Below are 27654 nucleotides of genomic sequence, written 5' to 3'. Positions count from 1 at the left end.
GAGGAATGGAAAAGGATGCAAGACTTGGGGGGCAGTTGTTTATGGATCTCCAGGTAGAAGTGATAGCGGGATATATAAATGTGGAGATCAGAGAAGCTTGTTGCAAAACCACAATAGTTATACGCTGTAATGGGAGACTTCAATTTTCACACAGACTGGGGGAAGCAGCACAGCTCGAGCCTCAAAGGCAGTTAATTTCTTGAGTGCATTCGGGACAGTTTTCTGTAACATTGGCCCTGAAATCCCGGCCTCGTTAGGTCCATATGGAATACGTACGAACCTGGCGATGCCTCACAAAAGCTGTTTTTTGGCGCGCAATGTGCATGCGCCGAAAACTGGCTTTTCTGATCTGTCAAGATATCTCTCGACAGATCCTCTGCATCCCTGCAGGAAGGTCATTCGCGCGGGCAAGATTAGTCTATTTGCCCATCTCTTGCCCAGCGAATGTCCTTCAAACTCTTGTACCTGGTAAAAGCAGGTGGAAATAACATTTAAAAACACATTTTTATGTTAAAAATCCTATCTACTTAAGTAAGTTTATTTTAAACCTTATTAAAACATTTTTTTAAAAAATCCCTAAACTATATATTTTTTCTAAAACATGTAATTAACTTTAATTTCAATGAATGTTAAATATATGAGGTTTTTTTTAATTTTTTTTATGTTGTCTGGGTGTTTTAAGGGGTATTCTCATTGATAGTAATAGGAACTCGGAGATACAGAGTTCTCATTATTATCAATGAGAATACTGTACCATGATTGGTTGTCCAGTCCCACATTACTCCAGCTTCTGCGCCCGTATCTCCAAGACGTGGACGCGCTGCGAAGCGCGGGAAGAGAAGGCCTCCGACCGGAATCCAAGACGCCTCTCGGACCACCAGGTACTTTCGTAAAGAAGTTTCGGGTCAGAGGCGTTCGTCCGAAGGAAGCCTCCGACTGGAATTTTAGGCCCAATATGTTCTTATGTTCATGAACTAACAAGTGAGCAGGCCATCTTAGATTTAGTAATGAGTAATGAGCCTGAATTAGTCAATAATCTAATGGTAACGGAACACCTAGGTAACAGTGACCATAATATGATAGAATTCAATATTAGGTTTAAGAAGTTGAGGGATGAGTCACAAACCAAGATTTTAAATTTAGCTAAGCCTGACTGGAGGGATGAGGCAGAAATTGACCACAATAAACTGGGCAGAACTATTAATGGATAAAACTATGATGAACAGTGGGAGATATTTAAAAAATGTATTTGGTCGACTACAGGACCAGTGCACACCACTAAAGGCCAAGAACTCTACGTGTATAATTAAACAACATTGGTTAACAAAGGAAGTGAGAAATAGTATAAATTGAAAAGAAAGGACTTTATACGAAGGCAAAGAAAAGTAGAGATCCCGTGGATTGGAAGAAATGTAAACAACATCAAAAGGGATACAAAGAAAGTGGTAAGAACTGCAATAAAAGGAATGCAGGAAAAAGCTTGCGGAGGATATCAAGGACAGCACTAAACGTGTCAACTGTGGCTCAGTGGGCAGCACACTCGCCTGAGTCAGACGGTTGTGGGTTTAAGTCCCACTTCAGAGACTTGAGCACATAAAGCTAGGCTGACACTCCAGTACAGTGCTGAGGGAGTACTGCACTGTCGGAGGTACCGTCTTTCGGATGAATCCTTAAACCGAGGCCCCGTCTGCACTCTCAGGTGGACGTAAATGATCCCATGGCACTATTCCTAAGAAGAACAGGGGAGTTATCCCTGGTGTCCTGGCCAATATTTATCCCTCAATCAACATAACAAAAATGGTTTATCTGCTCATTATCACATTGCTGTTTGTGAGAGCTTGCTGTGCGCAAATTGGCTGCTACATTTCCCACATTACAACAGTGACTACACTACACCTTGAGACCCCCGGAGCTATATAAATGCAAGTCTTTATTAAAACTGAATTAAAAGAAAGAGGGGTGGCTAAGAGTATTGGCCTGGAAATCCCAGCCTCCCTCGGTCCATACAAAGTTTCAACGGACCTGGGAAGACTTCGGAAAAGCCGGTTTTCAGCGCACAGTGCGCATGCGCTGAAAACCAGCTTTTCAGATCATCCGCAGATCAGGAGCGAGGACATTTGCTTGGGCAAGATTGCGGGATTTACGCATATCTTGCCCAGCAAATGTCCTCAAAATTCTTGCGCCTGAAAAACATACATAAATATAATAAAATTAAATGAAATAAACACATTTTATTGTTAAAAACTCTACCCACTAAGGTAAGTTTATTTTTAACCCGAATTACAAAACTAAAAAAAATCAGAAAAAAATTGTTTTTTTCTAAAGCATTTATTAACTTTAATTTCAATTAATTTTAATTATGTGAGATCTGTATTTTTTATTAGTGTGTGTTTGTTTTTTTTCCCCATTAATAACAATGAGAACTCTTAGATACGGAGTTCTCATTGCTATTAATGGGAAAGCAAGTACCTGATTGGCTGAGCAGTCACATGTGACTGCATCTTCTACGTGGGAACCCTCCGAACGGGAAGAGAAGGCCTCCCCAACGGAATCCAGGGCGCCTCCGAGACCACCAGGTAGATTTGTAAAAATTCTCCGGTCGGAGGCAATTGCCCGCGCACGGGAAGCCTCTGACTGGAATTTCAGGGCCAATGTGATTCCCATAATGACTGCGATACAGGTGATACTGTAATTGGAAATCAGGAAATGGCAGACTTACTAAATAGCTACTTTGTATCGGTCGTCACAGTAACCAGAGATAAAAAGAAAACAAATTAAATCAAGGGGAGGAACTAACTAAATTCAGTTAAAAGTTTAAAAAAAAAATTTTGATGCAGAAACTAATGAGATTAAAGATAGACAAATCTCCAAGACACGATAGTTTCCACCATGGTATTAAAAGAAGTAGGCGATTAAACTATTGAGACGTCAGTAATGATATTCCAAAAGTCTCTTGATTCATGAATTGTCCCTTGGAGTAGAAAACTGCCAATGTCACTCCATAATTTAAGAAGGGTAGGAGAGATAAACTAGGAATTTGTTAACTAATGTCAATTGTGGGGAAGTTACTAGAATCTGTTATTGAGGACAGATTGACTAAGCACTTGTACAAATGTGAGCTGATCAAAGAGAGCCAGGAATTTGTAAAGGGTAAATCATGTCTCACGAACCTAGTTGAATTTTTTGAGGAGGTAACCAATGTGGTAGATAAGGCAGTGTCTATGGATGTTATTTATATGGATTTCCAGAAGGCATTTGACAAGGTTCCACATAAAGGTCTATTTAGAATAACGAGAGCGTATGCAAGGAGGCAACTTATCGGTTTGGTTAGGGAATTGGATAGGAGTAGGGCTAATCAGTATGTACTCAAATTGACAGGATATTACTAGTGGTGTCCCCCAGGGATCTGTATGGGGACCTCAGCTTTTCACTTATTTATAAATGACTTAGATGAAGGAATAGATAGACATATATCTAAATTTGCTGATTACTCTAATTTAGATGGTAGAGTAAATAGTGTGTAAATGGGAGCAGAAAGTTGCAAAGGAACACTGATAGATAAAGTAAGGGGGCAAAACTGCGGCAGATGGAGTTTAATGTGGGAAAGTGCGAGGTCATTCACTTTTGACCTAAGAAAGATAGATCAGAATATTTTCTGAATAGCAAGAAGCTAGGAACTGTGGATGAGCAGAGAGATTTAGGTGCCCAAGTACAGAAATCACTAAAAGCTAGTGATCAGGTACAAAATGTAATTTAAAATGCTAATGGAATGTTGGCCTTTATCTCGAGGGTTGGAATACAATGGGGTGAAAGTTATGTTACAGCTGTACAGAACTCTAGTTAGATCTCATGTGAAATACTGCATTCAGTTCTGGATGCCTCACTTCCGGAAGGATATATTGGCCTTGAAGGGGCTGCCGTGCAGATCCACCAGAATGATACCGGAGCTAAAAGGTTTAAATTATTAGGGCAGGTTGCATAGACTAGACGTATTGCCTTGAATTTAGAAGATTAAGGGGTGATCTAATTGAGGTGTTTAAGATGATTAAAGGATTTGATTAGGTAGATAGAGAGAAACTATTTCATCTGGCGGGGGAGTCCAGAACAAGGGGGCATAATCTTAAAATTAGAGCTAGGGCGTTCGGGGTAATGTCAGGAAACACTTCTTCACACAAAGGTTAGTAGAAATCTGGAACTCTTCCCCCAAAAAGCTGTTGAGGCTAGGTCAATTGAAAATGTCAAAACTGAGTTGATAGCCTTGCTTAACAAAAATCTATGAAGGGTTACGGAACCAAGGCGCATAAATGGAGTTAGCATAAAGATTGGCCATAATCTAATTGAATGGCGGAACAGGCTTGAACAAGAAAAGAAGGAAAGACTTGAATTTATATAGCTCATTTCACGACCACTGGACGTCTAAAAGCATTTTACAGCCAATGAGGTAATTTTGGAGTGTAGTCACTGTTGTAGGAAGTGCTGCAGCCAATTTGTGCACAAGCAAGCTCCCACAAACGGCAATGTGATAATGACTAAATAATCTGGTCTTTCGTTATTGTTGATTGAGGGATAAATATTGGCCAGGACACCGGGGATAACTCCCCTGCTCTTTTTTGAAATAGTGCCATGGGATCTTATACGTCCACTTGAGAGAGCAGATAGGGCTTCGGTTTATCATTGCATCTGAAAGACGGCACCTCCGACAATGCAGTGCTCCCTCAGCACTGCACTGGAATCTCAGCCGAGATTTATTTGTGCTCAAGTCCCTGGAGTGGGCTTGAGGGGCTAAATGGTCTACTTCTGTTCCTATGTATGGTTCAGCTACTCACTGAGACTTTGAACCAGGCATTGCTTAAATGCTTATTTTAAGCTTTATATTGTTAGTAACATGATTTGTTTGGAGACTGGTTATACTAAATTATCTTCAGATATGACATGCTGATAATGGAAAGTGACAGCGAAGGTATAGGATGTGATGAATGATTGCTTCACATTGCATACTGTAAAATGATACCTGTAGTGATATTTAAGAAGATCATTAGAAGAGTTACAATAATGCAGCACATGTTTACTTTCTATTTTTGTAGGTTTTTGCATCCTTACTACAAGTTGGTGTCCACCATTTACTATGTATTTTTTTTGCAAGTGCCCCAACTTTTATAAAGTTTTGTATTCTGTTGTCACTGTCCATTTTCTTTGCTGTATAATGTACTTGGAGTTCACTTTAACCTTTACACTGACAATTACCTATTTAGAAGCAACAAATCCCAGTATGTCCAGGATGGAAATGTCAGTAGATTGGTTAAGATCTGATGTAGCTTCTTGAGTGCAAGTTTTTCAGAGGGCTTTTGAGACATCTGATACGTCTCTATCTCAGTAACTTAATTATTTTTATAAAGCCATGAAGTAACAATTTAAAAAAAAAAAATGCCCCATTTAAAAACCTGAGCTAGAGATGCCTCGTTCTTGATATATGTTGGAGTTGAAGAAATTGATGGCTTCTAAATGCCATCTCTATGTGCTGCATTCAGCAATCATCAATAAGTGAGCAACTTCTGGAGCTTCCAAACAGCCAAGTTTTGAAATCCTGCCCCCCCGCATTGTTTACAAGTACAGAAGAAATATGTTTTCATTTAGCTGATGGTGTAAATGTAGAGAGTGATTTCAGTCTATACAACAGATGTAGATTTTGGAAAGCAGTTGCATTAAGCCAGCTGTTGCTTTTCATCTTTCCCTGCTGACAACTTAGTTTCCATTGGGATAAGTTGTAAGTGTTATCTTTCTTTACTCGGTAATTATAGGTCTAGTTAGAAAATTAATAGCCAATATGTTCTTGGGGAAAAGAACAAGAGGTGTAAAATGTAAATGAAAGCAGAACATTGCCAGGAAATACAGATGCTCAGAGCAAGGTAGAAATTTAGAGCTGTTAAGCAATTAAAAAAAAATAGTGATTAATCTCGCCATTTAACAAAAAAAATGAATTTGTTAATCTTGGTTTTAATTGTATATTTAATATAGTTACTATATCCATTTCAAGTTTGTTTTATTACTGATCCTATTATTATCATCCAAAAAATCAACCCAGCATTAAAGCCATGTTCTATTTCTGGACTTATATTGTTGATCCCTCTTTATAGTTTCATACTTATTTACACAGAATTACGTAGAAAAACTCAAACTGAATTGTCTATTGTGAAGTGGATGTTAAAACTTTTGAGTCATCATCCAAAAGTGCAAATTAATAAGGAAAATTGGTAGGCTTTATTTACATAGCTAAATGCATCACAGCCTTTGTCCTATTTATTGCTACAGTCCTATTTATTGCTATCATTTAGCCAGCTGGTTAGATGGAGAGGCTTATTTATGTTTTCTGGCGATAATGCTGCTTGCTTATTGAAAATCTGACCCGAAAGTGAGAAAAGCCATTCGCATGGCACTGTTGTCACTGGCATATTTACATGCAGCTTTGCTAAACTTTCATGGGAACCAACCAACATGCTTTGACCGCCATTCCATAGGACAGATTTCCATGCTGATAACTGGAATGGCTTTGTAACGATCCAAGGCAGTATTGGTTGACTTTGTTCCTTCATATTTGCCCTCTGAATCGGATGCTGATGTGTTAGAAATTGAGGATACCCAAAATATATGGTTATGCGACTGAAAGTGTGACACGAATAATAGCGTGTTTAAATGATTGTTTCTGCTCGAGACAAGTACAGGGTTAATGTATAAGTTATGTTTTACCCGGGACTGCTTAAGTTTCATTTTCCTAGGAAGACTTGTATTAGAATTGAGACAGTGTTTTTAATGAATTAGATTAGAGGATGAGTAACAGGCCACATGGGGGCCCACAGCATGATATGGCCTTGCCCGTCATCTGTAAGTTTAAGATTTTGACTTGGTCTTTAATTTGGCCAATGATGGCTCAACCTATGTTTCTTCCATTATTGCTAATAATCATATTATGATGCTACGGTGTAATTTGGAGTTTGTTTAACAGAACTGTTTGTGAAGATAATTAAAAGTTAATTAGTATAAAAGACATAAAATAGAAGGAATGGGAGTTAGGGTATCTATAATGACCGGCTGAAGTGAGACAGCTCTGGCTTGGACCTCATGATTGAAAAGGTACAAGGTCAGGCCTTGGACCAATTGTACCAGGGAGGATAGGGACCAGGGAGATAAGACACAAATTACAAAGGAAGAACCCTTAGAAAGCTCAAACAACAAGACAAATTGGCTGCGATCATGAGGGATTTGATTCAAGAATTGAGCCCAAGACCTCGACGCCCCATTGGGTACTGAGTTTTTAGGGGAACCTCTATAGGGCAAAAGGTCTTGTCAATATCCCATTCCAGGCCCATCCCTAAAAAGAGAATAAAAGTAACACCCTGAGGGTTTGTCCCCACAGATGGTGACTGGGAGAGCCATACAGAAGTTGGGCTGGTCGAATGCTCTTTTGAGAGTGATCCTATGTTCACTGAAAGAGATTCTAGACAAAAGAAAGGGAGGCTGCAAGCCAGAGAACTGCTCATGCGCGCCAGCCGCCTGTCCGATTGGATCGGTACCAGTTACTTGTCATGATTGTATGTTTTTGCTGTATAACTGGTGTTATATTCTGTTTTAAACTGATTGAACACAATACACCCACCATATTGGTTTACAATCAATCCTGATTTTTCAAGTGACCAGAGCTAGCTGTAAAGTGGTTATTTCTAACCAAGAGTAGGTTCATTTTCTTTTTTGGTGGTTCAGCTTCTGTAGATTGTGCACCAGGCTGCTCGCTATCCCATTGCGTTCATTGTTGATACCAATTGTTGTTACCTTGCCTTGCATATCCTACTCTTTCACAACATCTAAGATGATAGATGGGGGGTGGGGGGGCGAGGAGTCGAGGGGAGGGAGGGGAACGAGGTCATGGACGGATTTGAAAATAAGAACTATAGTGTTCAAGCAGCATCAATCCGGTGTGCATTGATTGCAAGATAGCTGGATCGAAGTGCAGAAAATATGCTTGGCCTATTTATACAGTTCCAATATGAGTATGGATGCCAATGCCAAGTGTATTGTGAAGTGTAATAATTTTCTACCAAAAATAATTGTACAGCAATAATGTTTAATTAAAATGATTCCTCTTCTACACTTAATTTAAAAATTAAGTGTAGAAAATACATATCTACAAACGAAGCTACATATCTACAAAAGCAAAATACTGCGGATGCTAGAAATCTGAAATAAAAACCGAAAATGTTGGAAATGATCAGCAGGTCTGGCAGCATCTGTGGAGAGAGAAACCGAGTTAACGTTTCAGATAAATGACCTTTTGTCAGAATTGGAAAAAGTTAGAGATGTAACGGGTTTTAAACAAGTACAGAGGCAGGGAAAGAGGGGAAGGAAGGAAAGACCAAAAGGGGAGATCTGTGATTGGGTGGAAGGCAGGAGAGATTAAATAACAAAAGGGATGATGGTGCAAGGCGAAAGGAGATGGTATTGCGACAAGTAAAGAAACTGAAGATGGGACTAGATGAGATGTAAATGGGAATGTCAGAATCATCAGCAGCTGCAGAGTGAAAAAAATGGGGCAGATGTTAAAATCTGAAACTGTTGAACTCAGTGTTGAGTCTGGAAGGCTGCAAAGAGCCTAATAGAAGGATGAGGTGTTGTTCCTCGAACTTTCATTGAGTTTCATTGGATCAATATACAAGGCCGAGGTCAGAGTGGGAGTGGAGCAGAGAATTAAAGTGACAGGCAACTGGAAGCTTGGGGTCACACTTGTGGACTGAACGGAGGTGTTCTGCAAAGTGGTCACCAATCTGCGTTTGGTCTCCCCAATGTAGAGACTGCATTGTGAGCAGCAAATACCGCATACTAAATTGAAAGAAGTACATCATCATCATCATCATCATCATCATCATCATCATCATAGGCAGTCCCTCAAATCGAGGATGACTTGCTTCCACGTCAAAAAGTTCACAGGTGTTTCAATGAAGGACTTAAAATTCCAGATCCTGAACTAAATCTTGAAGGGTGGAAGATGCCTGTGCATGGAGTTTTTTAACGTGAGATGGCCGTTGCACACCAGCCACCACACAGGCTTGACAGAGCTAAGTCTTGCTCCAGTGGCAAGGATTAACCAAGACGACTGGAGTCCAGCTCTGCTGCACGGACCTAGCGAGCACACATATCGCAGTGTGGGCTGGCCCGTGCTGCCCCTGGGCCCTCGCCTCTTCTGGGCTCCGAACTCGCACCTCTCCTGGGCCCTGATCACGTCACTGTACAATCTCTCGCCGCTCCTTCGCCCCGACCTTGCCGCTCCTGCTGTACCTGCCCACGCTCCAATCACCGACCTGGATCTTGGTGATGTCCCTCTTCACTGCCGTTGCTCTCCTGCTTCAGCACGTGCTGCTCCCTGGAGTGGTATGCTGCCATGCTGCTCCTTCCTTTTGCTCCCCAGCCTACTCCAATGGTGCGCGCAGGCCGGGGCCGTGCAGACTGCTGGGCCAGGCCGCTACGCTGCTCCTTCTGCTCCCCGGTCTGCTCCGATGGTGCTCGCAGGCCGGGGGCCGCTCAGCCTACAGGAAGTGTAGTCCCTGTTGTAATGTACAAGCACAAGTACAAGTAAGTTGCTGTTTCACCTGGAACAAGTGTTTGGGTCCCTGGACGGTGGGAATGGAGGAGGTAAAAGGGTAGGTGTTGCATCTCCTGTGGTTGTCTGGAAAGGTGCCGTGAGATGGGGGTATTGGGGGTGATTGAGAAGTGAACCAGGGTGTCACGTTGGGAACAGTCCTTTCAGAGTGCTGAAAGGGGAGGGGAAGATGTGTTTGGTGGTGGGATCAGGCTGGAGATGGCGGAAATGGTGGAGGATGAATATGGAGGCTGGTGGGGTGGAAGGTGAGGACAATGGGGAACCCTATCGTGGTTCTGGGAGGGAGAGAAAGGGGTGAGTGCAGAAGGGGTCAGGGCATGAAACAGACACGGTTGAAGGCCCTGTTAACCACAGTGGAGGGGAATCCTCGCTTGAGGAAAAAGGCATAACAAAAGCACTGGTATGGAAGATCGAATCGTCCTGAGCAGATGCGACAGAGACCGAGAAACTGGGAGAATGGAACAGAGTTCTTACAGGGAGCGGGTAGGAAGAAGTGTAGGCAAGGTAGCTCTGGGAGTCAGTTGGCTTCTAGTGGATTTTGGTTGATAGCCTATCCCCAGAAATGGAGACAGAAGTCAAATAAGGGAATGGAATGGAAGAGTCAGAGATAGACCATGCGAAAGTGAAGGAAGGATGGAAATTGGGAGTAAAGTTGATTTAAATTTTCCAGTATGGGGCAAGAGCAGGAAACGGCACTAAGAGTCATCAATGTATTGGAAAAAGCACTGACCACACTTGATCAGCTCCGCTGGGCAGGCCACATCGTTCGCATGCCAGACACGAGACTCCCAAAGCAAGCGCTCTACTCGGAACTCCTTCACGGCAAACGAGCCAAAGGTGGGCAGAGGAAATGTTACAGGGACACCCTCAAAGCCTCCCTGAAAAAGTGCAACATTCCCACTGACACCTGGGAGTCCCTGGCCAAAGACCGCCCTAAGTGGAGGAACTGCATCCGGGAGGGCGCTGAGCACCTCGCGTCTCATCGCCGAGAGCATGCAGAAATCAAGTGCAGGCAACGGAAAGAGTGTGCGACAAACCTTTCTCACCCACCCTTTCCCTCAATGACTATCTGTCCCACCTGTGACAGGGACTGTGGTTCTCGTATTGGACTGTTCAGCCACCTAAGGACTCATTAAGAGTGGAAGCAAGTCTTCCTCGATTCCGAGGGACTGCCTATGATGATGATGGAAAAAGAAGTGAGGGAGGGGAGCTGAGTAGGATTGGAACAAAGAATGTTCCACATATCCCATGAAAAGGCAGGCATAGCTAGGACCCATAGGGGTTCCCAGAGAAACACTCTTTATTTGGAGGAAGTGAATGGAGGCAAATGAGAAGTTGATCAGTATGAGAACAAGTTCAGCCAGGCAGAGAAGGGTGGTGAGTACTGGTTGGGCCTCAATTCAGGCCGTCCTGCTGGGGGATGGAGGTATAGAGGGATTGGACGTCTGCGGTGAAAAGGGGAGAAGAATGGTGATTAAATTATCTCAAGGATTTCAGAACATTTGCTTGTGACACACGGTGGCCAAAGGAGTAGTCGTGTTCCTCCCTGTTGGTGGTGTTAGCAGCCAGAATAAGACTTTTTTGCTTTTTGATGGCCATTGTCAATAAAGGCAGTACATCCAGATAAAACCTGCCTAAAGTGGGGCCATCCTGTACTCCTGACTAAAGTGCTTGTTGTGCAATTGCCAAGAGTCTTTCATACCTGTGAAGCAATTGCTGCAACTCTCACCTGAGGGAAAGCAGCTCACCCCACCCCGCCCAACAGCATAGTGATATTTAGCAGGAGTGTCAATGTTCTATAATCATATATTTGTCGTCTTTATTTTTGAAATTAAAAAAACCTTTCGTTGCAAAAACACTGAGGTACAGGTATTGGTTTTGCTGTTTAACTTTTTGTTTTTCTTTAACAGGCTCGGATAGCATTTTTACAAGGAGAAAGGAAAGGTCAGGAAAATTTAAAGAAGGACCTTGTAAGAAGAATAAAAATGTTAGAATATGCTTTAAAACAAGAAAGGTGAGTGCTTTGGTGTACTGTTCGTATTGAAGATTTTCAGCTGGTGACTTTGAGCACAATGCCATGTGCTTATCAAAGTGATATTGCACACCTGCATCTTACGGTCCAGCCCTAAAAGCTGTTTATAAGTCAGCTAGTGATTGTGGCTAGGTGTGTAAAGTGGGCAGCGTAACTAACACAAGATAACTTATTTGAAAATAGGGAACTATTAAAATTGTTGCGAAGTCATGCATATGGAAAGAGTACTCCCACAAGAACTTTGTGAGGCATTGTCGCTTTAGAGTATTCATAGTATCAAACAGAGCCAGAGTACAAATACTTTTTAAAATAAATGCAGATTATGTAAATAATCAGTAATGGAACAATGATCTCTCACTTGCTCCCTGTGTCTCTCCAGCTCTCAGTTTCATGTAACTTCTCCTGTGTGTAGTCATGGCAGTGCAGGAAACAGTCAGTGCAGGGCGCTGCTGGAGAGAGGGGTGTATAAGACTGGTGCTGCAAGTCCAGGATAGATCGAAGAATGGAACTTTCCGAGAGCAGGTGCACTCTTAAAATGAGCTACAGCATCAGTCACTAAGTCATAAAGTGCAGGAAATGACGAGATTGGGATCAGAAAGACTGCAGTGCGAGCAGGAGCAAGGAGACTTGATTTGAGAAGGGCTCGAATCAAGAAAGGGAGAGGTACCTGCTGCAGGAAATTTGTTCATCTGTCTGGTGCTGTGGGAGCTGATTCTGATGAATGGCTGTTACCAATTGTGAACCGTTCCCTTTATAACACTTAAGATTACTGGTGAAGAGGTTATTTTGTGTACCTGGACACTGGATGTTTTCGTTGTAAAGTTAAATTCATATTCATCCAGTCTGACATGAATGTAACAAAATTAAATTAACTGAAAATTTCCCATTTTGCAATACATAGGAATATAGATCTTAAGCACAGTAAGTTGTCTGTAGAAATTGTAAAATTATACATAAACTGAATAAAATTGGAACAGTAGAAAAGCACACTACTGCATACTATTTGAGCTTTCTGGAATTGGATGTCTCTGGATAGGCTACCCGGGACATTTAATTGAATTGAGTTGGGTTGTTCTGGTATATTAGTAGTTCACCCATAACTGATGTTCGAATAGGAAATGAGGCCATGTCCAAATTGGCGAGTCTCCTTGAATTAAGAAAAGGAGATGTTTCTAAGTAGGTAAAGAAAGAACTTACATTTGTATAGCGTCTTTTGTAACTTCCGAAAGTTCCAAATCACTTTACAGCCAATGAAGTACTTTTGAAGTATAATCACAGTTTAATGTAGGAAATGTGGCGGTCCACAAACAGCAATGAAATAAATGACCAGATCATCTATTTTCAGTGTTGGTTGAGGGATATATGTTGGCCAGGACATTGGGAGAACTCCCCTGCCCTTCTTCGAATCGTGTCATGGGATCTTTTATGTTCACCTGAGAGGGCAAACGGGTCTCTGGTTAATACCACATCCGAAAGATGGCACCTCTGACCATGCTGCACTTCCTCAGTACTGCACTGAAGTGCCAGCTTGGATTATGTGCTCATGTCGCTGGAGTGGAGCTTGAGCCAGAAGTGAGGGTGCTACTGTTGAGCCCAGGTAATCTAAGGTTTGTCTTAACACAGACATTAGTGACTGCTTCAGACCTACTGTCCCATTTAAGCAAATACATGTACTGCTTTTGCAGAATTTTAACAAAAAAAATCTCTCAATATCATAATTTGCAAACTAAGCTCCTCAGAGCTTAGTTGAATTTATTAATCTATCCAACACCAAAAAAAATTCTGAATGATGGTTTGATTTTATTTTTGAAGTATACAGATCTTTAAGAATGTAATTTATCTTGAAGCATTTGAGTTCCGATTGGATAATTTTGTTTTTGAATAAACGTTGCTAAAAAATGGATCAAAACATTGCTTGAATGCCTGTTGTGTTGCCTTTAAAACAGGTCTATAATGTCGTCTTTAATGTAGATGAGGCTTGGCATGTGTGCGTTACAATCTTTCCACTTTGGTATTTTGCTATATTGGGTCTTAGCCCTTCACGTAGTTTTTTTTTCAAAAGCAGTGACTTGTAAATTCTTGCTCATGTGTAACCACCAAATGTTAGTGGAGGCCCCGACCTGTGAGGGAATATCAGTGGCAGGTCGGGGCCATAAAAAGAGCGGCGATCGGCGGCCATGGGCAGCGTGGAGGCATGCCACTTCAGGGTACAGCGCGAGCTGGTGTAGGAGGGCGACGGCTGTGAAGAGTGACGTCATCAAGATCCAGGTCGGTGATTGGAGCGTGGGCAGATACAGCAGGAGCAGCGAGGTCGGGCGAAGGAGCGGCGAGAGGTTGTGGAGGGACGTGATCGGGGCCCAGGAGAGGCGCGAGTTCGGGGCCAGGGGCAGCGGGGACAGCCAACACTGTGATAAGCGTGTGCACTCGATTCGTGCAGCAGAGCTGGTCTCCAGTTGTCTTGAGTAATCCTTGCCACTGGACCAAACCTAGCTCTGTCAAGCCCGTGTGGTGGCTGGTGTGCAACGATCACCCCATGTTAAAAAAATTCATGCACAGGCATCTTCCACCCTTCAGGATGTAGTTCGGGTCCTTCATTGAAACACCTTGAACTCGTCCTTTTTTTGCCGTGGAAGCAAGTCATCCTCGTTTCGAGAGACCACCAATGATGAATGATGATGATGATGGATCTGACTAAGGTGTGTGAGTATTCCCAGGGTTTCTGTAATAACTGTAGTAATGGCTTGATTAAGTGCAGCAGTGCTGAATTTTATTAAATATAAGTTGTGTTTCTAGCTGGCTTTTAGTTGGAGCATATTGCTGATTGAAACTTTCCTTTTATTTCCTCCAATTTCTCTTATCACAGTATTTACAGACTAATTTAAAGCTGCTTTTGTCCTGTGTTGCAAATTACTATCCCTATATCTTTGTAATAGCCAAGAAATAGGCAGTGTTTAGACTAAAAATAGTCAAGTAATGCCAGTTGAAAATTGTCTAGGCTGCACGCAAAATTCGTCCTCCTCATTAAAATGATTGCAGTAATGATTCTTGTCTAAAAATCCAAAGCTCATTGGCATTACACTGAAAAGGTGGACCAATATCTCAATGCAAGTAATGATTGCCACAGACTTTTTTCACTGCTTAAAGGAGAGGTTCATTGATGCTGCAGCATCTCATTCTCAGCATTGTTGAGTGTGCAACTGCCTCAACAACCATAAGAAGGACAAGGAGAAGAAGCACTTATTTACAAATCCTGATGGCAGATCGCTGCCACAGGGAGAGAGCCCGGAGGTTTTCTAATGAAGCTTTGGAGGCATTGGTTTTAGCGGTGGAGAGAAGGCAGGTGGTCCTGAACCTGCCAACTGGCAGGAGGCCCTCGCCACAAGTCTTACCGGACTACGTGGAGGGAGGTGGCACACCACGTCATGGGCAGCACAGTGATCCCTAGGACCACCACACAGTGCAGGAAGAAGTTTAACGAGCTCTCACGGGTGGTCAGGGTGAATGACGGCTTCAACAAATGCCACATACCACCATCTGTACCATAAGCTTCACACACTGCTCAATGCATCACACCCCCAGCACTCACCCACCAACAATCTCGACCTAGCAACACTCACATCCACATCTTACAGCTGACACACTGTGACAGCTGTTCAACTATGGCAAACACAAGGATTATTAGTTATTAGAATTCATGTAATATGTGTGATATGTTTATAGATCAATTTATTAATTGTGTTTGGAATATTTTGTGGTCTCCCATTTTACCTTGTGCCCAGGAGGAGGCTGTGGTATGGCTTGAGACACGGATTGTAAGATAGGGATGTGGTGAGATAGGGATCTAGGGTTTCATTCATTCGAATCAAGAGTCTGATGAGCTGGTCATGGACAGCCCATTCAGAAGGCCGATTGTCTCGCTGCCTCTGCTCCCTCTTCCTTAGATCCTGGCGGGCGAGGTCCACTGCCAGTACAGCACCCCTGACTTTTAGCAAGTGTTGTAGGTTGGAGCTTTTCAGAAATAATTATGCAGTTTTGTACTTGCCACAACACTCCCTGATACCAAAGAACCTTGAAATGAATAAAGAAAACTCTTCCACTAGCAGGAAGTAGCACACAGCCACTCAAACTTCAAAAACCTGTCAGGTCCGAGTGATTGGTGATGATCTCTTTAAATAGCGTCGCTAGAGCTGGCTTCCTGCTGTTGCATGCCGTTGTTTTCTCTCGCTGGCAAGTTCATTGGCTGTAACGAAGTTGGGAGATCGGGCGTCAAGTGAGCACTGCACACTCACTGATGTCACGATTGCCGTGATGGCGAAGCCCCTGGCAATCGCATTTCACGGCAACACTGATATGGCACACTGGCATTAGGTGGCATTAAAGCTTTCAATGGCATTTTAACATCATCTCGTGGCATTAACGTGTGGCGGAAATCACACAAATTTCTCCCCCATGGCCTTATAGAACATACAAAACTGATTTAAGTTCAGTCTTTTTTTACGCTAGTACAAGTGGTATACCTTTCTTTTCTGGTTCTTAAAATTGTTAGTTTATTTGCTGTAGTTGTCTTCTCAATGATCACAGTGGAGTTATCTGTTCAGTAGCAAATTGTCCATCTCTTTGCCGTGCACAAATAGGACCAATTTGTTTGTGAATAGAAACATCAGTGAAATGGTAATACAGCAAAATTACTCAGTTTAATCCGATACACTTCATAATTGATTACAGAGAGACTTAGCCTACAATAAAGAATATGGGTTAGGTAAGTTTATTAATAAAACTCAATTGGGACTGTGAAATAGGTCAGGATTCCTCTGGTTGAAATACAAGATAAATGGAGATTGAAACTGAATTATTTTTATACACCCCACAAATGGGTTTGCAGAATTGCATTTATCTACATTAACGGTAGTGAAACATTGATTTCATTCTGTTCATATAGATAGAATATAGAGTTGGTGAATTTAAAAATAGCTTATAGTACAAACAAGATATTGCCGCTATTGAAAGAATAAGTAGACAGCAACCAGAATGATTTTAGGGGATGGAGGGATTGATTATGAGCAGTGATTATGTAAATTGGACATGTTCTTAGAAAAGAGAAGGTTGAGAGGTTATATGATTGCTATTTTTAGGATTCTAAAAGGACTAGTTAACGTAGATGATGACTAGCTGTTTCACTTTGTCCATATGTAAAGCTAGGGAACCAAGGGTCTAGTGAGCAAGAGGAATTAAAGGAAATGATGATTAGTAAGAAAATAATGCTAGAGAAACTACTGGGACTGAAGGCAGCTTAATCCCCAGGGCCTGATAATCTGGGGTAGCCATGGAAATAGTAGATGCATTGGTTGTCATCTTCCAAAATTCGATAGATTAAGGAACAGTTCCTGCAGATTGGAGGGTGGCAAATGTAACCCCACTATTTAAAAAAAGGAGGGAGAGAGAAAACAGGGAACTGCAGACCTGTAGCCTGACATCAGTAGTAAGGAAAATGCTGGAGTCTATTATAAAGGATGTGATAATGACACACTTAAATAATATCAATGGGATTAAACAAAGTCAACATGGATTTATGAAAGGAAAATCATGTTTGACAAACCTACTAGAGTTTTTTGAGGATGTAACCGATAGAATAGATAAGGGAGAACCAGTGGATGTAGTGTTTTTGGATTTTTAGAAGGCCTTTGATGAAGTCCCACATAAGAGGTTAGTGTGCAAAATTAAAGCACATAGGATTGGGGGTAATGTATTGGCATGGATTGAAAATTGGTTAACTGACAGAAAACAGAGAATAGGAATAAATGGGTCTTTTTCGGGCAGTGACTAATGGGGTACCACAGGGATCAGTCCTTGGGCCCCAGTTATTCACAATATATATATAAATGATTTGGATGAGGGAGCCAAATGTAATATTTCCAAGTTTGCTGACGACAGAAAACTAGGTGGGATTGTGAGTTGTGAGGAGGATGCAAAGACGCTGCAAGGCGATTTAGATAGGTTGAGTGAGTGGGCAAACACATGGCAGATGCAGTATAATGTGGCTAAATGTGAAGTTATCCACTTTGGTAGGAAAAACACAAGGACAAAGTATTATTTAAATGGTGATGGCTTGGGAAGTGTCGATGCACAGAGGGACCTGGGTGACCTTGTACACCAGTCATTGAAAGCAAACCTGCAGGTGCAGCAAGCAGTTAAGAAGGCAAATGGTATGTTGGTCTTCATTACAAGAGGATTTGAGTACAGGAGCAAGGACGTCTTACTACAGTTGTACGGGGCCTTGGTGAGACCACACCTGGAGTATTGTGTGCAGTTTTGGACTCCTTACCTAAGAAAGGATATACTTGCCATAGAGGGAGTGCAGCGAAGGTTCACCAGACTGATTCCTGGGATGGCAGGACTGTCGTATGAGGAGAGATTGGGTCGACTAGGCCTGTATTCACTAGAGTTTAGAAGAATGAGAGGGGACCTCATTGAAATGTATAAAATTCTGACTGGGTTGGATAGACTGGATGCGGGGAGGATGTTTCCCCTGCCTGGGAAGTCTAGAACAAAGGGTCACAGTCTCAGGATACGGGGTAGGAAATTTAGGACTGAGATGAGGAGACATTTTTTCACTGTGGGTGGTGAACCTGTGGAATTCTCTACCATAGAAGGCTGTGGAGGCCAAATCACTGAATATATTTAAGAGGGAGATAGATAGATTTCTAGAAACAAAAGGCATCTATGGGTATGGGGAAAAAGCAGGAATATGGTTTTGAGATAGAGGATCAGCCATGATCATATTGAATGGTGGTGCAGACTCAAAGGGCCAAATGGCCTACTACTGCTCCTATTTTCTATGTTTCTATAACAGCAGAACCCGCTTGAAGGAAAGTAAATTCAAAACTAAGCTGTGGAAAGATTATTTCAGCGAGTAAGTGGCCAATCAATGGAACACGCTTCACATGGAAACAGTGGAAACAAATAGTATTGATGCGTTCAAATACAAATTAGATGGATTTCTTTCAGAAAATAGTATTTTGTATTACAGTGTATGAGTAATTTGAGACATGACATATTATTTGAGAGGAACAGGTGACTTTGGAACTGTGGTTCCTAAAGCTTTCCACCATTGAGTAGGCTTTTCTCTGCAACAGAGGTAGTTAAGGGTTGGACCTAATGGAGATTTTCAAGATTATGAAAGGTTTTGAGAAGGTAAATAATGAGAGATTGTTTCCACTGATTGGTGAATTGGTAACAAGGCGACATTGATTTAGGATTATCACTAAAAGAACAAAGGGAGAAGTTGGAAGTTGCTTTCACTTGGGGTTATTGGAACATGAAATGCTTTGCAGCAAATGGATATTGGGTCAGATGTTGTAACATAATTTAATAGGGAATAAGAACATAACAAATAGGAGCAGGAGTAGGCCATTTGGTCACTCGAGCCTGCTCTGCCATTCAATAAGATTATGGCTGATCTGACCTTGGCCTCAACTCCACTTTCCTGCCTGTTCCCCATAACCCTGGACTCCCCTGTAGTTCAAAAATCTATCTATTGCCACTTTGAATATATTCAGTGACTCAGCCGCCACAGGTCTCTGAGGTAGAGAATTCCAAAGATTCACGACCCTCTGAGAGAAACAACTCCTCCCCATCTCCATCTTAAATGGGTGACCCTTTATTCTGAAACTATGCCCCCTAGTTCTAGATTCCCCCATGAGGGGAAACATCCTCTTAGCATCAACCCTGTCAAGCCCCCTCAGAATCTTGTATGTTTCATTAAGATCACCTCTCATTCTTCTAAACTCCAATGAGTATAGGCCCAACCGTCTCAAACTTTCCTCATTAGACAACCCCTTCATCTCAGGAATCGACCTAGTGAACCTTCTTTGAACTGCCTCCAATGCAAGTATATCTCTCCTTAAATAAGGAGACCAAAACTGTACGCAGTACTCCAGATGTGGTCTCAACAACAATTGTAGCAAGACTTCCCTGCTTTTATACTCCATGCCCCTTGCAATAAAGGCCAACATTCCATTTGTCTTCCTAATTACTTGCTGTACCTGCATGCTAACTTTTTGTGTTTCATGTACGAGGAGCCCCAGAGCCTACTGTTCCGCAGCATTCTATAGTCTTTCTCCATTTAAATAATAATCTGCTTTTCTATTCTTCCTACCAAAGTGGTTAACCTCACATTTTCCCACATTATACTCCATCTGCCAAATTTTTACCCCTCATTTAACCTATCCAAATCCCTTTGCAGACTCTTGTGTTCTCCTCACAAATTGCTTTCCCAACTATCTTTGTATCGTCAGCAAATTTGGCTACAGTACACTTGGTCCCTTCATTCAAATCATTAATATAGATTGTAAATAGTTGCGGCCCCAGCATTGATCCCTGCCATCATCATAGGCAGTCCCTTGAAATCGAGGAAGACTTGCTTCCACTCTAAAAATGAGTTCTCAGGTGACTGTACAATCCAATGCGGGAATTACAGTCTCCGTCACAGGTGGGGCAGACAGTGGTTAAAGGGTGGGTGGGGAGCCTGGTATGCCCCACGCTCCTTCCGTTGTCTGCGCTTGGTTTTTGCATGCTCTCAGCGACAAGACTCGAGGTGCTCAGTGCCCTCCCGGATGCTGCTCCTCCACTTTGGGCAGTCTTGGGGCCAGGAATTCCCAAGTGCCAGAGCCCTGTGGCACTCCGCCAGTTACAATTTGCCAACCTGAAAATGACCCATTTATCCCGAATCTCTGTTCTCGGTTAGTTAGCCAATCCTCTATCCATGCTAATATATTACCCCCCCGTGAGCTCTTATCTTGTGCAGTGACCTTTTATGTAGCGAATGTCTTTTGGAAATCCAAATACACTGCATCTACTGGCCAAGTGTTTGAAAACAAAGACTGTAAAAGAATACAAGGAGAGTTTTTAACTAGAGCTATCTGGGATTGAACTAGATTTTTTCCAGTTGAACTAGGATAGGCACAGATGCAGTAGGCTGAATGGTCTCCTGTGCTGTCATTTCTATGATTAAAGCAATTTGATTATTTTGATGCACATAATGTGTTCCACTTTACTGATTAGATTTCTTATTTTCACTCACCTCTGCTATTGCTAATTATATCCATTGTGTACTTGGGTAACCAGTAGAAATTGGGCAGTCTGCAAAATTAGTTTTTTTTTAAAGCAGTGGCTAGTAAGTTCTTGCTCATGTTTTGCCACCAAATGTTGGATCTGACAAAGATGTATGAGTATTCCCAGGGTTTCTGTAATAACTAGTAATTGCTTGATTAGGTGCAGCAGTGTTGAATTTTATTAAATGTGAGTTGTGTTACGAGCTGGCTTTTAGTTGGAGCATATCGCTGATTAAAATTGTGCTACCTACTTATTATAATGATTGCAGTGCTGATCTCCGCACTCAACGCTCTGCGGATTGGCTTAGCACTGAATGGGGGTGGTGGGAGACAATATCGGGTGCAGTCCACTGGCCAATAAAGTTTGGCCTAGGCTCTCTGCGCTACTTAAAGGGGAGGTGCTTTGTTGCAGAAGCACCTCGTTGTTATTGTGCAGAAAGCCATAGCCCAACAGCCAACAGAAAGGGCGAGGAGATTTTCAGATGCGGCACTTGAGGCCTTGGTCCTGGGGGTTCAAAGACACTGTCAGGTCCTCTACCCGCAGGGGAGCAGGAGGCCTTCAAGGCAGAGCAGCAGAAGGCTGTCAGAGGAGATTGCTAAATGCTTCAGTGAGACGAGTGTTGTCACCAGGACCTGAATCCAGTGCTGCATAAAGTTTAATGACCTCACACGAGTGGTCAAGATGAGTGAATACATCATCAGATGCCATATCCCACCATCTGCAGCAGAAGCCTCACACACTGCTCAGTGCACCACACCCTCATCACTCACCTAACAATCTCAATCAATCACCACTCATGCCTCGCAATCATAGCTTCACTTCACCCTCACACACTTACCATTGCTGCAAGACTCACACCCACATCTCACACCGTGCACACACTGCCAGCTATTCAGACATGGCAGGCACATCACCCAAACACATTGCACCGCACTCACTGCACAATTCCCTTTCTCTTGTATGCAAAGGTCGCTCATAACCATCGGGAGCAGCAGCAGACAGGTGAAGGGGAAGCCTGTCTGCAGAACCTGATGGAGCTGGAGGAAGCAGTGCTGGAGATCAATGGAGGGGCAGTCATGGAGTCTATGGCGAGCGGAGAAGTTGAAAGCATTGCTACTGATGATGGTATGCTCATACCTAATCCTTCTTCTCACATCCCACTTCCCCCTCTTCCCATAAAATATCTTCACTTACAAGCTGTTGGTTCTGCTGCAGATGGATGAATATCTTGCTACCCCCCCACTTCCCCTCACCACAACCTGACCCTTGAGCATTTCTCCTTTCAGATACCCAAAACTCCAATCTGGCCAGGCAGCCAAAGCGATGGAGGAGGACAGTGAAGAAGGAGAAGACACACCGTCACTGCATACTCGCAGGCACCAGCTCAAAAAATGGGACCGGGCGGACTTTAGAGGGTAGTGTAGAGGCGGGATTTGTACGTGGTGAGCCACCGGCCACAAGTGGGCTGCAGCCTGGCCAGGGGGAAAGTGTAGCTCGAGTGCCAGTTCCCTGGAGGGTGTGTTTGCGCAAGGGTTCTGCTACACAGGACTCGGATGATGACTTCAATGGGGCAGCCTTCTGAAGAAGGGTGATGGCATGCCTCACAGAAGTGCTAGGTGCAGTGGCAAGCCTCTTGTCAATGTCAAGGATTATGGAGGAGTCCAGCTCCAGCATTGCATGGGGCTTTACGTGGAGCTTGGGTTTCCAGAATGGAAATGATGGGCAACTACATGTGTGACCTTGTGGATCCAGTTGTATGTGATGGGTGATGTCACAGATTCCATTGTAGCACAGGCGGAAGTGACAACGTCCTAGTGCTGCAGGGGAAGCTCAGACCCATTGTGGCTGGGTTTACGAGTGTGGAAGGGGGCTTGCAGGGTCCCACAACACTCCAGCAATCTGTCACCCAACAGATGGCTAGGAATGCTGAGGCACCAACCCCGGGAAGTGGCAGTGGCTCCGTGGAGCAAGAACCTGCTGTTCTCTCAGGATGACAGCATTCCTTCTCCCACCACTGTCACTCCGCCAGTGCCCTTGCTGCTGCCTGTCACCCAGCCAGCCCAGACTGCTGCCACTCATGTTGAGGTGATGCAGTCTACAGCCGGGCCTTCTAGGCCGAGAGTTGTTTAAAGTTGTCTTGCAAGGTCAGCTGCAGTCTCCCCACTGAAAGTCAGCAACCTTCCACCAGCCATGCTGCAGTTATTAGACAAGGAAAACCATGAAAGACTCTAAGGGAATGCCAATGGGTGATTAGTTGATGTCATTGTTTTGACTTGGATTTGTTAATTTATATTTCATAAATTATATTTGGAATGTTTGTTTTGTGCTGGCTCTCATTTCAGCTTTGAGCCCAGGAGCATACTGTGATGTTCTGTGACACAGGGACTCTGCCCTCATGATGGCCAAGTTGTGGAACATGTAGCAGACCACCACGAAATAGGACACCATGTGTACTGGATGGCTCCTCCCAAACAGTCAAGGCAGCGGAACCATTGCTTTAGCACCTCGATCGTCTACTCATTGAGGACCCTCGTGGCAGCATGACTTGCTGGCCATGAGTGGTTGGGTTGTGGAGGGGAATCATCAGCCAGGTGTATTGCGGATAGCCCTTGTCTCCAATCAACCACCCTCGGATTTGACGTGGTGGCTGGAAGATAGGCACATTGGACTGGCGTAGGATGAAGGCATCATGACTTTCATCGTCATGATGCGCTGGGCATAATCGTAAACCAACTGCACATTAAGTGAGTGGTAGCCTTTGCGGTTACGGAACATCTCCGATTGGTATGTGGCGCTCACAAAGCCACGTTTGACCAGTTGATGGTGCCGTGCACCACGGGGAAGCTCGATATCCTGTCAAAGCCACATGCACACTCTTCCTGACGTTCAGAGAAAAAGCAATGAAGTCCCTTCTGGAGTAGAGAGCCTCTGTGACCTCCCGAATGCAGTGATGGACAACGAACTGGGAGATGTTAGCTATGTCTCCTGCTCTAAATTGGAAGGATCCGGTGGCAAAAAAAATTGAGGGCCATGGTAACTGGCAGCGCCGTTGTCTCCCTGTTCTGAGGCTGTAGGTCTGATTCAGGAGGTGGCAGAGTTGTGTGACCACCTCCTTGGTGAAGTGGAGCCTCCTAATACACTGTTCCTGGCTTAAGTGCAGGTAGTAGAAATGATCTCTGAAGACCCTAAGTGGGTATGGCCTCCTTCTGTTAGGCCCCTTGCCCCTCCTCACCTCCTCCTCCCTCTGTGAGAATCTTGTCCTCTTCTCCGCTGCCTCCGCTCCATCTTCCTGCCATTTTCGAGCAGGAAGAGGACTGCAAGTAGAGCTCTCCTGACTGGGAGCAAGTGGTGTGATCAGAACTCTTTAAATGAGGCAAGGTGTTCTCCACTTGCAGCAACACAGTCCGTCACCTCACACAACTTTAAACAACTTTAGAAAGCTCCAAATAGTTGCACAAACTTATACTGTGCCAGTAGAAATGAAAAAGTGAGTCAGCTGCAAGTTGTTGATGATCCCTTTAAATAGCGCTGCTGGGGACTCCTTCATGCTGCTGAATGCATGGTCGTGGAGTGGCGATGTCCAAAATGGTAGATTGTGTGTCAAATCAGCATTGCATACTCATTGGTGTCACGATCTTCCTCATTTCCATTTCTGCAGCGAACACAGGCACTGGCAGTGCTGCTGATATGCCCAAAAGGACGGCCGCATCAGGACCCACCGGCTGCCATTTTTTTTCTCCCAAATCGGCCTTAATGGTCGACACAAATGTGTCCAATTTCCCGGCCTCCTAGTTTTATTTAGAATTCTTGCGTTAGGAAGTGTATTCTACACTCAGTGGTTTTATTAACGATGGTGGCTTCCCAAGCTCAGTATTCAATTTGTATTATGCTTTTTGTTTATAATATTATAGGATATAGTCAGTTTGTTCACAGTTGAATTGTATCTTTCTCACTCTCTCCAGTAAGTCAACTCATCTATTATAGTGATACTGATGATTAGATTCACAGCTTAAAAAAAAAATCAAAAAAGCATTTTGAATGTTATTCCTCCTTCACCCTCCCCCAACCTCCTAGTCACCGTGGTGAGGAAGTTAACAAAGTGCCTCAGCAATGATTCTATGAGTTCTCTGTGAACAGGTGTGTAAGAGTGATAAGACGATCATTTTCCCACTGATGTTTCCCTCCCATTGTGGGAAGCACCAGACTACTACTTGGTGTTTCCCATGCTAAAATTGGGGGGGGGGGCGTTGGTGGGGGAGATTTTGATGAGGTGGGTGGAGGGATCGTGCTCGAGGCTCAAGCCAATTTAATGTTCGAGCTTCATTTGCATAGAATTGCCAAGCTGCGAGCACTGAACCTGCGTTCCCTGGCAGTTTGCCAATTGGGGAGTTGAACTGGATGTTACAATTTAAAGGCGGATAGGCAATGATAGATGGGGATGGGACGGCAAGCGGTGCCTGTTTAATAAGATTTTTTTATAGGGCCAAGAGGAGCATTCAGCTGCACAAAAATCTTTTACAAAAAAAATAACTTCCTCTGCTGTTTTTACGTGTGCCTGCAGCAGTCCCTTTAAGGACCGCTGTTTAGGCCACTCTACACCTAATGCCAGTGGGTGGAGCGTGTGGAGCGGCATATGCTCTGCCCATTAATACTTGAAAATTGTGTCAGCATCCTGTGCAATTCACAGGACCTTGATTTTACAAGCCTTAATGAGGTGCCTACCTAAAACAGGTAAGGAATTTTTGCTGCTGATTTTGGGCTTCAGCCAATAAATTACTAATGTTCATCTAAAGGTGTGAAAAAGTCTTGTTTTAACTTTTTATAAAAGAGGTTCAGCTGAAATTTATGAAAGTTACCATAAATTTCCTGTTAAACATTTTCTGTGGTCCCAACTTGTTGCCATTTTGGCCAAATAGATACACAAACCTTGATGAGATGAACATCTATTTTTTTTATTGAATGTATTTTTCTGGAATTCACTTTGGTAATTCACTGTACAGAATTGATGCAAGTGATTGAGAATAGTGACTTCTTGGAACAACTTACTTTTTCATGGAGAAGCTAATACTTGGTTATGGGCTGCTGTATAGTTGATAACTATTATGCAAAAGAAACCTGAAGGCGAATTATGCATTCAAGTTACAGTAATGAATGCTCCTGTGCAAATGCACAATTCTGCCATCAGTATGTAATACAGTTGATATCGTTCAGAATTCTGATTTTAAGGGGAATGAATAAATTCCAGCAAGATAGTAACAAAGCAGAATGTAACACGTGAATCTTAAATTAAGGTTAACATTTCAGAACTTAAGAGTGCTCCTTTTGTTGGAAGAGGATAATGAGTTTTGAACCCAGGATTTTACAATAATTTATAGTGCTTACTACAATGCATTTTATTTTGGATCTTTATGCTGTTTGGGCATTTACTGCATGTGAAAGCATATTTTACATTGATGTAGTGCCTTTCACTACCTTAGGATACTAGTCTCTGTTGTAATAAAGGGAAATGCAACAGCCAATTTGTGCACAGCAAGCACCCATAAACAGAAATGAGATAAATGATCAGACTCTGCTAGTGACTTTGGTTGAGGGACCAGTATAGGCCAAAACAGCCTACTCTTCACGTCCATCTGAGAGGGCAGATGGGGCCTTGGTACAACATCTTATCTGAAATATGGCACTTCTGGCAGTTCTACATTGAAATGCATAGTCATTTCTGTGCCTTTATTTATTTACTGATTCTTCAGGTGAGCAATAATTTCAGTTACGGACATTCTTCCAATCATAATATGTTGAGAAAATTAGGGTTTCAAATGTATCTTTTTGACTATTTTGCTTAAAAGTCACAGGGTCCGAATTTGATCAAAGCCAAGTTCTGCCCATTTGCCGTTGAAAAGACCACTAAGATCCTGACGGTACTTTGGGCAGAAGTTTGGTGAAAAATCGGGGAAAAAACGCTCGTCGGAAAAAATGGGCAGTAGGTGGAATTTTGGGTGGCAAATGCAATCCTCGACAAAGTAACGGCAAGACTGGAGTCGGGCCCAGGGAGGGGGGAACGCAAAAAAATAATGTCCAACAATAAAAAACAAAATATGACAAAACCTTCAGAGGATCCTTGCAAACAAAATCGCTGCAAAAAAATTAAGGACAAACATCTCTCTAACCTTTTTTTGCAGGTCTTCATACCCTACCATCCAGGTAAGACCTGCTTCCACATGGCGATCTTTATTTTCTCCTGCAGGAGCGGAGGACCGCTCCGATGAATCGTGGGCGGGAGCAGGCGGCAGGACTTCTTCCCAGTGTTGCACGCCGGTGGATGCTCCCCCAGCGGTCCTTTCAAACCGGTGGCGTTAGGGCCTCACCAATCTCGCACGGAGGGGAGAGCGCCGAAAAAACTCGGTGGCAGCCGGCAGTAGGGTGATCAAATTCGGGCCCACAGACTTGGATAAATGATGATGGGCTGTCTGTGCCTGTTTAGTGCAGCATACAATGCAGCTTTGAGCTTCCTCCATACTGCACATTTCTACAAATTCTGAAGTAACAAATAAGTACTTCAAAATGTTATTAAATGCAACATGTAAAAAAACTTATCTCACTGAATCCTGGCTGTACGGATGGATTTTATTTCCTTCTTGCAAATTTTCTGTTCTGAAAGTGTTGAATCCATTTTAGAATACAGTTCATGGCCAACAATCAAGCTTGATACATTGCCTATCAGTATGGGAATGGTATTTGACAGTGGGGCCACCATAGTTCAATCCTGTTCTCAACTAACATCTATACGTCACACTTCTAACAGTCAGACTCTGACTGGCTTTCACCTTCCTAATTTACATAAGAACATAAGAAATAGGAACAGGAGTAG

General features: G+C 43.1%; 1 protein-coding gene across 4 annotated transcripts in view; it reads left to right on the top strand.

Annotated features, from left to right (window-relative positions):
* Window positions 1-27654, top strand: part of strn3 (striatin, calmodulin binding protein 3) — a 231786-nt gene that overhangs the window by 86824 nt on the left and 117308 nt on the right. For all 4 annotated transcript variants that reach the window (XM_070879022.1, XM_070879025.1, XM_070879024.1 and 1 more), the window contains exon 2: window positions 11557-11660. In XM_070879022.1, coding sequence (XP_070735123.1) covers window positions 11557-11660 — 104 coding nt within the window. The remainder of the gene's footprint in view (window positions 1-11556; window positions 11661-27654) is intronic.

Source organism: Pristiophorus japonicus, chromosome 4 (genome assembly GCF_044704955.1).
Source record: "Pristiophorus japonicus isolate sPriJap1 chromosome 4, sPriJap1.hap1, whole genome shotgun sequence".
NCBI classification, from domain to species: Eukaryota; Metazoa; Chordata; class Chondrichthyes; family Pristiophoridae; genus Pristiophorus; species Pristiophorus japonicus.
This window is presented reverse-complemented; position numbering and strand designations above follow the sequence as displayed.